This window comes from Juglans microcarpa x Juglans regia, chromosome 1S, assembly GCF_004785595.1.
Source record: "Juglans microcarpa x Juglans regia isolate MS1-56 chromosome 1S, Jm3101_v1.0, whole genome shotgun sequence".
Taxonomy (NCBI): domain Eukaryota; kingdom Viridiplantae; phylum Streptophyta; class Magnoliopsida; order Fagales; family Juglandaceae; genus Juglans; species Juglans microcarpa x Juglans regia.
This window is the reverse complement of record NC_054595.1, coordinates 8,878,530-8,891,538: the sequence shown is the minus strand read 5'-3', so window position 1 is coordinate 8,891,538 and position 13,009 is coordinate 8,878,530. Positions and strand designations below refer to the sequence as shown.

At 35.3% G+C, this 13,009-nt stretch overlaps 1 protein-coding gene across 2 annotated transcripts; it reads left to right on the top strand.

The window, feature by feature from the left end:
* The first annotated feature begins 4,562 nt into the window (after positions 1–4,562).
* LOC121246173 lies at positions 4,563–9,713 on the top strand. Of its 2 annotated transcripts, none has more exons than XM_041144211.1 (3): positions 4,563–4,861; positions 6,284–6,939; positions 8,807–9,713. In XM_041144211.1, the coding sequence occupies exons 2-3, from the start codon at positions 6,338–6,340 to the stop codon at positions 9,486–9,488; spliced, it is 1,284 nt and encodes a 427-aa protein (XP_041000145.1). In that variant the 5' UTR covers positions 4,563–4,861; positions 6,284–6,337; the 3' UTR covers positions 9,489–9,713. The 2 variants fall into 2 exon arrangements, with proteins under 2 accessions (XP_041000145.1, XP_041000143.1); XM_041144209.1 differs by having other exon boundaries at positions 4,564–4,943.
* Positions 9,714–13,009: the final 3,296 nt, after the last annotated feature.

The following is a 13,009-nucleotide window of genomic DNA, read 5'->3' as shown; positions in this document are numbered from 1 at the left end:
GTTCTTCGTTGAAGTCAATTGATGAAGCATGCGGCTCTCACCTCTACTCTCCAGTTCCATCTTTTCAAAACACTTCAAGAATAACTTTTGGAACTCTAAACTCAGACCCAGACTCTAAAACATAAAACTAAGATTAAGAACCAAGACTCCACATTCATCTCACAAGATGGGATTAAATAGATGCCAAAATTCAAATCCGGAAACAAAATAAATGCGGCTACAATCTAGCCTAAAAATCTAGAAAATAGTTTCTAAAAATATATCTTAACATAACAGGAAATTATCCTAAGACTATTGGAATTATCTAAAATGGAAGATTCAGTGATATGCGACTTGAATTGCAAAGTTTGGGAGGATTTGTTTGCCAATAAATTGATTGCAGAACTCGAAAGAGTCCTATTGGGTAGATGCCATGTGCGCTGAATATAACTGGTGGAAAGGTCACAAACGAACGGGCGTGGAAGTCACAAAGACCACACGACCTTCTCCTCGCCTACCTTGTGGAACGACTCCCGACCAGAATGAAAGACTCCTCTCACATTTTCTAGTTGTTGCCCACGATGTCATTTAGGTTGGTTTTTTAAGTTAATCGTTTAGACTAGTCTCCCAATCTAACCACCTAGAGCCTCGTCGCCAAATCTTCGTGCCTTCTGATTGCGCCTTCTGGTCGCGAGTTTCCTCGCCTACTGAGAGGTAAATCTTTACGCTTTTGGGTGAAAGAAATCTCTTTGCTGCTCACATGATAATGCTCCTCGTCCAAATCTCATCGGCTTTCTTCAGATCTCGCTGCCACTCATTAATCTGGATCCATAGTGTATTTTTTTGTACCAAAATACTTTTATTTTGCATTAAATCTTCTCATTCCTTCAAATCCAAGAAAATAAATAAAATAAATAAAATAAAATCAATAGTATTGAAGGGAAAATGAAACTTTTCATAAATAAAAGAGTAATAAAAATTACATAAAAATAATATTTATCAACTATAATATAAATAGATTAATAATTTAATATATGTAAATATTATATTATTACTAACATAAATAATCCGCAAATTTGAAAACACCAGATAGGATCGAAATTAAAAAAATCAAAAGTTTCGGTAATAAATCGAGAGACCAACCTGCAAACCATTTGCGTAGCACATGCACGTGCACACTTAAGATTTTTAATATTATTATATTAAATGTGATTTCTTAAAAGGATATTATTTTTTATTTAAAATTTGCCGCTACCAGACTTGTTGATATTAAGCGGCTTGATATTAAGGTTGTAATCGAATTGAGTTGAGCTGGTTTTTAAATCGTCGAGTTAATTTTTTTTATTTTTAGATAAGATTTAATAATTAATAAATTATATAAATAAAAAAAATAAAAAATATAATATTAAATTTATACAATTAATAAGTAGAATCTCTGTTTAATAATAAGATTTTAAAATTTTATAAATAATTAATATTTAACTAATTGATATTTATCCATAATAATAATATATTATATGTATACATAAATTATTAATACATACACATAATATGATAACATATATCTATTTCATATATGGTTCTTACGTACTAGTATATGAAATTATTAAATCTTATCGACTAATTATTCTACAAATTATAAAATATAGTTATGAAGTATATTCAATATATAAACATAAGTATTTCGGCTAAATATTATATAGTTAATTATAAAAATATTATGCTTATATTATTAGTTAATACATACAAATATGTATATATACATAGGTATATGTATATATTTATCAATATATAAATGAGCTTTAATCAAGTCAAGCTGACGAGTCGACTTGGTCATAAACGAGCGAGTCTTAACAAACCTTAGCCGAATTGAGTCAAGTTTTATCGGATATGTGTCGTTTACTAATTGAGTGGGTATCTGCTTTTACGGGCGATTTTTTTCTTTTCACGAATCGAATTCTATTAGAGTTTAACCGGATAAATACCGAAGAGATTATCAAACTGGCTGATTCATTTTTATTCATACTTGTTATGTTAATTATTTAAATAAAAAAACAATTAAAATATGCGACATTGGTTTGTGTGACTAAAAATAAAATATGCAAAATGAAGAATAGCATGAACACTAATCTCAGCTTTGCCTTCAGAACTTAAGCTAATTACCATCTTAGGTCTCCACTTCGATTTTATTTTTCTAATTTACTAGAGCTGTTATGGTTTTATTTATTTATTATTATTTGTTGCTGGATAGTTAAAAAAATCTTTTAATTTAAGACTAAAAATGGAAGAGATAATATAAATAGATGAGATGAGTTTTCAATATTTATTATTGTCCACCTAATATTTTTTTATGGCGTTTGATACTTAATAAATACTATATATATAAGTCTATTTTATTTGTTTTTCCTATTATTTTAAACTATCCACCGATATCATCTCTTCTTTCTTAATTTAAAAAGAAAACTTATTATATTAAAGAGATTCCCCTTCCCCAAAATCATTTTTGCCTAATCCTTCATATCTAGAACTCTACACTCTTATGCAATCAAAATACAAGATCTTAACCTTTCGTATTGATGATCTTTGCTTTTTCTCCTTTCTTTCACTCACTCTTTTCTTATTAATGATAGTTCTAGTTTGAATACTGAGAATACTTCACTACTATTCATTATTTTATTATTACTTTTCATTACTATTCACTACTATTCAATATTCTATCATTACTTTTTCACTTCTATTCACAGAATACGTGAGAATACCTCATTTGAATAGTAGTGAAATTTCCTCTACTAGAGAATTAAAAAAAAAAAAATAGGAAAATAACTTGCGCAAGCCTAGAACTTGTACATTTTGAACAATTCATTTGACAAAAATGGCTCCCAACATGAAAAATTATATTATTTGTGGTCAAGTAAATGAAAAAAAAAAGATAAAAAAATTATTTTATCAATAATATTGTCTAAAAAATAGGATCCACAAATATTTGGATAGCTTACTCTATATATGGTTATCTCATAAATAACCATAATTTTGCAAAACTCCCATTATTTGTATTTTGTAGGGGAAAAAAAAAAAAAGACCATAATTTCAAGACAGCACAAATACAACCACAATTCACTATCATAGACCCAAATTTTTTGGTAATATGGAATAAAAAAAAAAAAAGAAAGCTTACTAATTATGTAGAAAGCATGAATATGATAGCCACTAAAAAAACTAAATCAAAATTTCATATTAAAAATGCAATAAATGCACAAATCCAAAACCTTAATTCAACTTGTCTTTGTCTTGATAAGGACAAGAAAGCATGGAATGGGCTTGGCCCTTGTGGCTGTTCTGTGTTCATCCTTCATTGCCTACAACTTGGTTATTACAATAATCAATAATAATAATTAAAAAATTAAAAAGGTGAAAAGTTAGGAATTAAAAATTTCTAAAAGTTGATTTTTTGCCATTATTATTATTATTGCAAGTGAAAATACATTAATACTAAAGAAAGATATTGAATTCGGTATCGACAGTGTAAATATAATTTTCTTGAAGTATTTTTTACATATTTTTTTAAAAATAATAAAAAATAAAACCAGAATACTAAAAAATAAAGAAACACATTTTTTTTTTAATAAAAAAAAACCTGATATGTATAAATAATAGGTAACCAAATATTAAAAGGGGGAGTTGGTGGTTAAGAAATAAGAAGATGATGTAAGGCAGACGAGGACTACTACTGTGTCGGATAGCGATTCCGCTATATTCCTTTGGTAAAAGAGACTTTTGCTTGATTACAGCTGTATTCACGATCCTTCTCTCTCTTCCTTTTCGTCTGTATTATTTATTTTGTCGTTTTATTACTCATATATCGTATATTATTATATTTATGTTTATTTATTTATTTATTTTTAATTTTATTCTTACTAATTAAATAGAAAGTTTAACAACTACAAATTTGTATTATTCGATTCCCTAAAATCCGATTTCTAAATTGTTGATAATTTATGACCCTCAGGGCTGGTTTGATAAAATAATTTTAGATGTATTGAATAAAATATTAATATTATTTTAAAATTTAAAAAAATTAAATTATTTATTATATTTTATATAATAATTTTAAAAAAATTATAATAATGAGATGATATCCAAACGAGGCTTAAAAGGTCACGTGGGCGATCCCTTATTGCCTAGGGAAGGTACTTCCTCTTATTGTCATATTTTTATTGTAAAAAATATTATCTTGAATTGTTTGATTAAATTATAATTTTCAATTTTAGAAGGCAACAAGGACTTTTGAAATTTAATAATGTTTTTGTTCAAATTTAAGAATTTGAAATAAAAGAGAGAAGGACATAAAATAAAATCGATAATATTTATCACTGTACATAGAATATTTTAAACAATATTAGATAAACAATAAATATTATCGAATTTGTTTTATGTTCCACTTGCTCTCCTAATTAAAAAAAAAAAGAGATTCTATTTCACTTAAAATTAATCAAAATTTTATTTAGTTTAAGAAACATGATGCTAAAAATATCCATATTTTATTTTTGAACGGTATTAATTTACCTTTCAAGTGAAGTGCGGAGATCCCCTTCCCATCATTGTCAGCCTCTGCTTCTACCTTCTAGTTCTCTGCACCAAAAAACTAATACAAATAAAGCATACTTCCCTTTAATTTCTCCGTCTATTTCGTGACAAATAATGCATGATCGGAAGAAAAACGTAATATATTATTGTTTCTTCGGCTAGCGGCTAGAGCGACGAGAGAAAGAGAGAAGCGATTTGGGGTTGTTGTCGTGATCCGCGCAAGAGTGTACGTACTGTTCTTTTGTTTTTCTCAGTCTTGGATGCAAGTCAAAGTTCATTATTGGGGAAGAGAGAAAGGGTGAGCAGGATCTCATTCTCATTTCTTAAATGGTTGTTCTTGTGAAGAATTGGAGCTATGAATTCAACTGGGCATTTTTGAGGTGAAGATGGCTCTTGTTGTGTGATGATATATGTTCTTACTTTGGCTTGTTGTGCTCTTTTCGCCACACCTTTTTTTTTTTTTTTTTTTTTTTTTTATAGTTCCTTTGTGGCATGACTTTCGTTGTGTCTATTTGTTCTTGGTTTTGATTGTGCTCAAGTATCTTCTTTTGGTTGCAGTTTCATTTGTGGGTTACTCACTCCCTAGCTAAATTTGTTTCTTTTTTCTGCATGGGGTAACTCCTCCGTTTGAATCAAAACCCTTGCTTCTTGTTTGCTTTTCCGCTTACCACACGTGACGATTGAATTTTGAAGTATTTAGTATTCTTTTAGAGTACTAAGAAGTGCAGTTTGATTTCCTAAAATCGTCGTTTCTGTTTGCTTGACGAGAACATGTAGGAAAAGGAAAGTCTGATCTTATTGTTATTGAGTCTTGGACCGGTAATCCTGAAAGCTAGATTCAACCGATCATTACCATATCGACTTTCTCAGTTGAGTTTCTCATGTTATACGACTCAAAAGAGCGAAGTAAAACTCTGAAGTTGAACAGTTTCAAAACGAGTGTGCAATTAAGCAGATGGACTTTCATCATGCAAGGCTACTAGTTTTTTGCTATATACAAGGAAAATTATAAGAAGCCTCAGTCACTAGCCATCTGGAACAATGTATCGCATAGGAAAAAGTCGCATGTTTGCTTAATCCCCTTCTAAATAATTCAAAGAGATATTTGACCATAGAATAATATTGAAGCCAAAGTGTACGACTCTTTTCTCGATGTTCTTAAGCCGATTCAGCGGAGAAGTTGGATTGAGAGGCTCTGACACTAACCCATTTGAATTTCTGCATTCTTATATTGATTAGGATACTTCTTGTAATTTGTTGTTTGGTTGAAATTTGTAATTAGGATATATGCTGACATGCTGGTTGTTGAGTTTAAATTGTCAGGAAATTCTGAAATTTTGCCAAAACCCATGTGGGCTTCTGAGTGCATACAAAATTTATATACTGATATGAGTATATTTCAATACACAAATTGTGTAACCTGTTTTTCAATGAACTGATCACCTGTCGATAGTTGGGAAAAAAGGCTTCTCCCCTTTTGTCCTACTGGTGCTCATCACCTTTGTACTCCAAAAATCTCTGCTTTTATATAAGTTTCTATACCGGGTTGCTGGTTGCTTCTTGTTTATAACATGCTGCAAAAATATTGACTTATTCAAGCTTTGGTTGAAATAGAACTATGGGAATAGAAAAATGAATCCACCAACAAGAGATGTGAATGTCTTCAGCGAGTGAAAGTCTTTTTCTTTAACTTCAAGTCACTTGCCTCCTGATGTTGCAGGGTTCTTGAGCTATCAGAGAATAGATCTACAATGGAAAAGAATTTGTGACCTTAATGGATCCTCAGGCTTTTATTAGGTTGTCTATAGGCTCACTGGGATTGAGGATTCCTGGGGCAGCTTATAACTCGGTTGGAATTCGTGCACTCTCTTCTCCATGTTCATGTGAAATTCGTCTTCGAGGTTTTCCGGTACAGACAACATCAGTACCCTTAATAACCTCTGTTGAAGCTACCCCTGATTCTCACAGTATTGCCTCAAGCTTTTATCTTGAAGAATCTGATCTGAAGGCCTTGTTGGCACCTGGCTGTTTCCATGGCACGCATGCATCTTTAGAGATAGTTGTTTTTACAGGGTGGAAAGGGTCTCATTGTGGTGTAAGCATCAAGAGGCAGCAGATTGGGTCATTTAAACTGGAGGTTGGTCCTGAATGGTGTGAAGGGAGGCCTATAATCCTTTTCAATGGTTGGATAGGTATTGGCAAAAACAAGCAGGAGAGTGGAAAATCGGGACCAGAGCTTCATTTGAGAGTGAAACTGGACCCTGATCCAAGATACGTTTTCCAGTTTGAAGATGTGACTAGATTGAGTCCTCAAATAGTTCAGCTTCAAGGCTCCATTAAGCAGCCTATCTTCAGTTGCAAGTTTAGTCGAGACAGGTGATATGACAAGCGTGTTCTCTTATATTTCCATTAAATTGCTGCAACATGCTCTCTCTCTCTCTCTCTCTTAATTCTCTGTTATATGAAATTTGATTGACACTTAAAACCTATATCAGGATTGTTTATCCATAAAGTAAAAGGAAGAAAAGTAAAAGACAATAAGCATTTGAGACCAATACCTTACCAATAATTATATATATTTGTTAGAGTAAATTATGAAATTTGATTGACACTTAAAACCTATGTCAAGATTGTTTATCCATATAGTAAAAGGAGGAGGAAAAGTAAAAGACAATAAAAATTTAAGATCAATACCTTACCAATAATTAAATATTCTTGTTAGAGTAAATTACACTTCCCCTCTAAACTAGCATCTTACACTCTAACATGTCACCAAACTTTTTAAATCATTGCATATTGTCCCTTGATTCAAAGTTTTGATTGGCCCCTTTTGTCCAAATCAACCATTGGCCCTGTTCATCCAAATCAACCGCTAAGTCAGACTAATATATGAAAACTAAATCTTAATCACACAGTTCCATTCAAATAAATTACGCACGTGTTCCTCTAATTTAATGTCACCAAACCCAGGCCAGTACATTGCTACCATAGTGATCTAGTGATGTCCCTAAAGATGAAGTCTGAGAACAGGGCAAAATTGAAGCTCCTCAAGATTCTTTGCCTACATCGGATACATTGATCATTTGATTGGCTTTGAAGGTAACGCTATAGTAGTACCACTATTGGGTCTCCCCGTGATCACCATCCTCTCGTCCCCCCCCCCCCCCCACCCCCCACCCATCCCTTTCCTCTTCCTCCTTGTTGACTCATCACACAACATGAATGGAATGTCAAAACATGAGATCCTTTCCATCTTAATGTCTCAATTATTCACTTCGTTTTGCGTATTTTGGTGCTTTCACCCATTCAATGCCAATATTCTCATTTCTTGGGGAGTCTGCACCCAGTTCTTTAACATAATATGTCATTTATAGGCCTGTTTGAATTGGGTTTGTTCCTGGTGTGTTTACACTTCCTAAAGATTTTGATATGGTGGTCGGGTTTCTGAGAGTGATTTAACTTGACATTTGGGAACTGGAGTTGAAGGAATGAGAAAAGGTGAGGGTTTGGAGTTTCTTGAGGATCACAGGGGCTTATTTAGTATTTCCACCATGGATATATACTGCAGTGCAGGTTGTGTGCTAGTTTTTGACAGAGATTGAGCTTTTCATATGAGAGGTAATTTGGTCAGTTTACTTATTTTTTCCATTTGACTTAACAGTTGATTTAGATGGAAATGACAATCCAACAATTGAAAGTTTAGCGGCATGTTTAAGAATGAGGTGATGATATTTATGTGGGCTAAAGGATAATTCTCTCTCTCTATTAGGATGCGTAAGGTTCCTGATTTGTATGGTTTTGACAACATCATGTTGAGAAACTAGTCCACAAATTAAACCGTAACAGTATATGTAACTTTGAGTGGCATGCACTTTATGGGTACAAGTAACACAAAATCTTCTTTCTATGTCATATAATCTGCAAGAGAAATCAGTGATCTTTCATGAGGTTCCATTTGATTGCCAAAAGCTTTAAAAGAAGGAACTTATCATGTTTCCCATCAACTAGCCATTTTTGTTGTAGTCATTGTATACTTCTTTCCCAACCCCACCCCCCAAAAAAGGGAAAAAAGTGATAATGCACTTTTAATTTTTCCTTGAGGAGTGTGTTGCAATCTGTGAAAGATATTGTATGCGAAAAGACTTTAATATTTCCTTGATTCTGTTTCTCTGTTAGCCATGTCGTTCAGTAGGACGAACTGCTATTTGTCCCCCTTTTTTTAACAGGTCTAATGCATTGTCAGGGTACCCCAAGTGGACCCATTGAGCACTTACTGGTCAGGATCTACTGATAGTTCTGACCAAGAAATGGAGAGAAGAGAGAGGAAGGGGTGGAAGGTGAAGATACATGATCTCTCTGGTTCGGCTGTTGCAGCAGCATTCATAACAACTCCATTTGTGCCATCAACAGGTTGTGATTGGGTGGCCAGGTCCAACCCAGGAGCTTGGTTGATTGTTCGCCCAGATGTTTGCAGACCTGAGAGTTGGCAGCCATGGGGAAAGCTTGAGGCATGGCGTGAGCGTGGCATCCGAGATTCTGTCTGCTGTCGATTTCGACTTATTTCCGATGACCAAGAGGGAGGGGAGCTTCTTATATCTGAGATTTTTATTAACGCTGAAAAGGGGGGTGAGTTTTTCATAGACACTGACAGACAAATGCGAGCAGCAGCAACTCCGATACCGAGCCCACAAAGCAGTGGAGACTTTGCAGCATTGGGTCCAGTTGTTGGCGGTTTTGTCATGAAATGCAGAGTGCAAGGGGAAGGGAAGAGAAGTAAGCCATTGGTACAATTGGCCTTGCGACATGTAACATGTGTGGAGGATGCTGCCATCTTTATGGCACTTGCAGCAGCTGTTGATCTCAGCATTGAGGCATGCAAGCCCTTTCGTAGGAAGATCATGAGACGAACCCGCCATTCTTTATGATGTGGAAAATCGTCTTGATTAATTTCCAGAGACACAAAACAACTGTACTTTATCTTTGTATTTATGTGGTCTTATGCATCTGCAAGGGATCCATGTTTAGTCGCTTTCACAAGTTGTTAAGACTTGAGAGAGCATGGCAGTTATAGCCAGGAAGAGGGTAACCTGTCCTGGCAATGCTCTTGTAGTTATTATTCTAACTGCCATGACAGGACATGTTTCTTTGAATCCCAGAAGGTTATTTCAGGCCGAGCTGAGAATAAGCAATTCCATTGCATGCGCACTAAACCAACGACCAGTCTTGCTGCATTAGAAAATATAAACTTGCAATGATGCTCAATTGCAAAGTTAACTTCTTGATGGTGAGCTCGATCTCATTTCTAAATGTAACGAGCATTCATATATGGAATATCTAGGTTGCGTTCATAGAAAATGATTTTCACATAAGTAAACAAATCCTCCCATTTTTTGTATCTATATTATTTGATGCATGGCATTGAAAATATCCTGAGATTCGGATTGAACTCTATATAAAATATCAGTCATTTTCTTTCATGAGATGCAAGATGAAGACAAATTTAAATGAAATTTGTGATGCCTCCCAACTCTTAATTGAAGTATCAAGACATGCAATATTGGGTTACATATCTCTCGTTCATGATAGTTAACATGTAACGCACCTAGCATGTTTATAGCAGTATAAATAAATTGCAAAGGAAAAATAACAAGGGCTTGATCAAATAACATGGTACCAAAACATAATCTATTATATCCCAAAACATCATATGTTTTTAACATTCATATTACAGTAGGGTCCCAAAATATGACCCTTCATAACCCTCAAAATATTGTCTTATAACACCTGAGCCCAGTACCAAGCCCACTTTCTAAAATTTTTGGTTTATACGTACGAAAAACTACTTAGGATTAACGAGTATTTTTTTTATGGACCACGGGCCCGGAATTTTTTTTTTTTTTTTTTGCAGAATATGATTTTTCAATAGATTTGATAATTAGGTTTAAATATTTTAATGGACCAACTAGATTTTCCCCCAGAAGATTTATGGGACAAGTATGTCTTTTTTAAGTTGAGTCGAGGCCCAAAACTTATGAAAAAAAACCCCTATATTAATCCCATGCAAGATCCAAGACGTAGGTCAAATATTTTTAGGCTAAAAAGCCCTAGCTCGTGAAAACAATTCCAAGCTCCACGACATGCATGGTTTCACTTCCATTCCCACTGCATGCTTCAATCACGTACATGTTCCATGGCTTGCCAATGCATATCTTTCCTTCCTTCCCTCTCTAGGGTTTTTATATTCAATCCCCTATATATATACGCGTCACAACCATCCCTCATGCATGAAGAAACCCCAAGTTGCCTTTGCCCTCTTTTCATGACCTCAGTGATCCAAACTCCTTAGAGCATCTACCCTCCATTGTGAACCACGGCAGCCACCACAATTAAGAGCCAAACGTGCCGGAAACCACCCCTGCATTGACCCGCACCCCTGCAAGTCTCCAATGGACGCCACCATCCAACCACCATGGAAGCCCCACCTCCTCCATGCACGACCAATGCAACACCCCTGTTTAGCCACCATGTGAAACTGCCCAGCTCCATGCACAACATCTAGTAACGCTGACCAGCATGCGAGGTCTCCCATGCACGTCGAAAGCCATCGAGCCACACTTTAAACCTCCACTACTCTGCCTTGCACCACCGTACCCCACACTTAGCCGCCCAATGTAGAAGCTCTGCCGCACGCATCACCGAAACACCCTTGTTTTTTAGTCTCAAAATAGAGTACCACTCAACCCATTTAGTGCCACTAGCCACGACAAGGGAAGTCCAGCGACGCCGACTCCCAACCACCTTGTCGCCGTCTCTTGTTGCCTCAGTGAGTATCTTGCACGATATCCCTTTCACCGTGTTTCCTCTCTCTAGTTTCTCTCTCTCTCATCACCCCCTCTCTCTTTCATTGCTTAGCCGCCTATCATGCTGGCGTAACCACCCCAGCCACCGTGCCCAACCACTTGCCGTAGCTTGAAGCTTCTCTTAGTAAGTCCTCCGCTGCCTTCCACCCACAACGAAGCTGCTTTGTTTCTTGTATAGTAATAACATTTTAGTTGTCCCCGAAAACTTACGTAAAGTATAGTAAAGATTCGAGAATTAATTACAATTTTACCCTTTTAGTCCAAATGTATCTTGAATGGGTGAATTAAGTAGGGCATGTTTCCATGGGCCTATGTCGTTTTCAAAAATTATATTAGTTGCTATTAATGTTTTTAAAGAATTTAGAGTTTGTCTTAGTCGGAGATATTAAGTGAAAATGGATGTATTTGAGAAGTGATGATATTTTATAGTTATGAGAAGTTTAGGTTTCGAGGAATTACAATAGGTTTTTTTTTTTTTTTTTTTTAATAAAGAGTTAGGGTCACCTGTCCAATAGTGGCCCCTCCCCAATTTTATTAATAACCATCACTTGTGGTGGAGGAAAATCGTGGTTACAAATCAAGCATCTAGGGTACAAACTCAACCCAGCATGCCAAAAGAAAACCAAACCAGAAGAAATAAAAACAAGAAACAACAAAACCTCAAGCATAAGACAAAACAAAACTAAATAATACGAATCAAAGGCATCCCAAAGTAGTCCATGCGAATAAGGCCACGCAAAACTCGGGGAGTTTCCATCAAGTGGGAAAAAACTGAATCACTACCAGAAGCCCCATACTTGGCTAACCAATCTGTAACTTTATTTCCCTCTCGAAAAATATGGTGAATTGAACAAGTGATGGAACTCATAATGTCAAGAACTTCTTCCCAAAAATCCTCCAGATACCATACCTCACATCTTTTACTTCTCCACCAAGAAATAAGAGTCATAGAATCAAGTTCAATTTCCACATAATTGAGAGATAGAGACTTACAAACCCGGAGCCCATGAAGGAGAGCTAAAAGCTCTGCATGATTATTAGAACTTGTACCAATAAACACAAAGAAAGCATGAATTAACTTACCATGATCGTTTCTAATAATCCCACCTACGCCAGAGGCCACCGGGTTACCCAAACTACTACCATCTGTGTTCAGTTTAACCCAACCCGCCGGAGGCCGTTGCCAATTAATAGCTTTGCAATGCCGAACGGGAGGGAAACTAGGCTGGACCTACAAACTCTCAAGTACTTGCAAATCAAAATCAGAGATGTGAGAACTAGCATGCATATCACGACAAATAAGACTAATCCACCAACGAACAGAATGAATGATGTCAGAGGCAGTTTCAAAGAGGCCCTCCATACGTGCCAAACAACGCCTCCACTAGAGTCTCCAAGTAATAACCACCGGAAGAAGACCCACAATAATGCCAATTTGAGATGATAATTTCGCACGGCAAAACCAAATTTGCACCGTGTCTTTCCACTTGCGGCCGGTCAGAATACCAAGACTAGCCCCAAAATGATGCCAAACAGTGCTAGCAATATCACCTGCAAACAAAACATGATTTTGGTCTTCATAATGA

Bases quoted from the DNA above. Each gene is read 5' to 3' on its own strand.
- LOC121246173 (XM_041144211.1), top strand. From the start codon at position 6,338: ATGGATCCTCAGGCTTTTATTAGGTTGTCTATAGGCTCACTGGGATTG. The intron at 6,940-8,806 runs GTGATATGACAA...ATGCATTGTCAG, and splicing joins TGCAAGTTTAGTCGAGACAG to GGTACCCCAAGTGGACCCAT.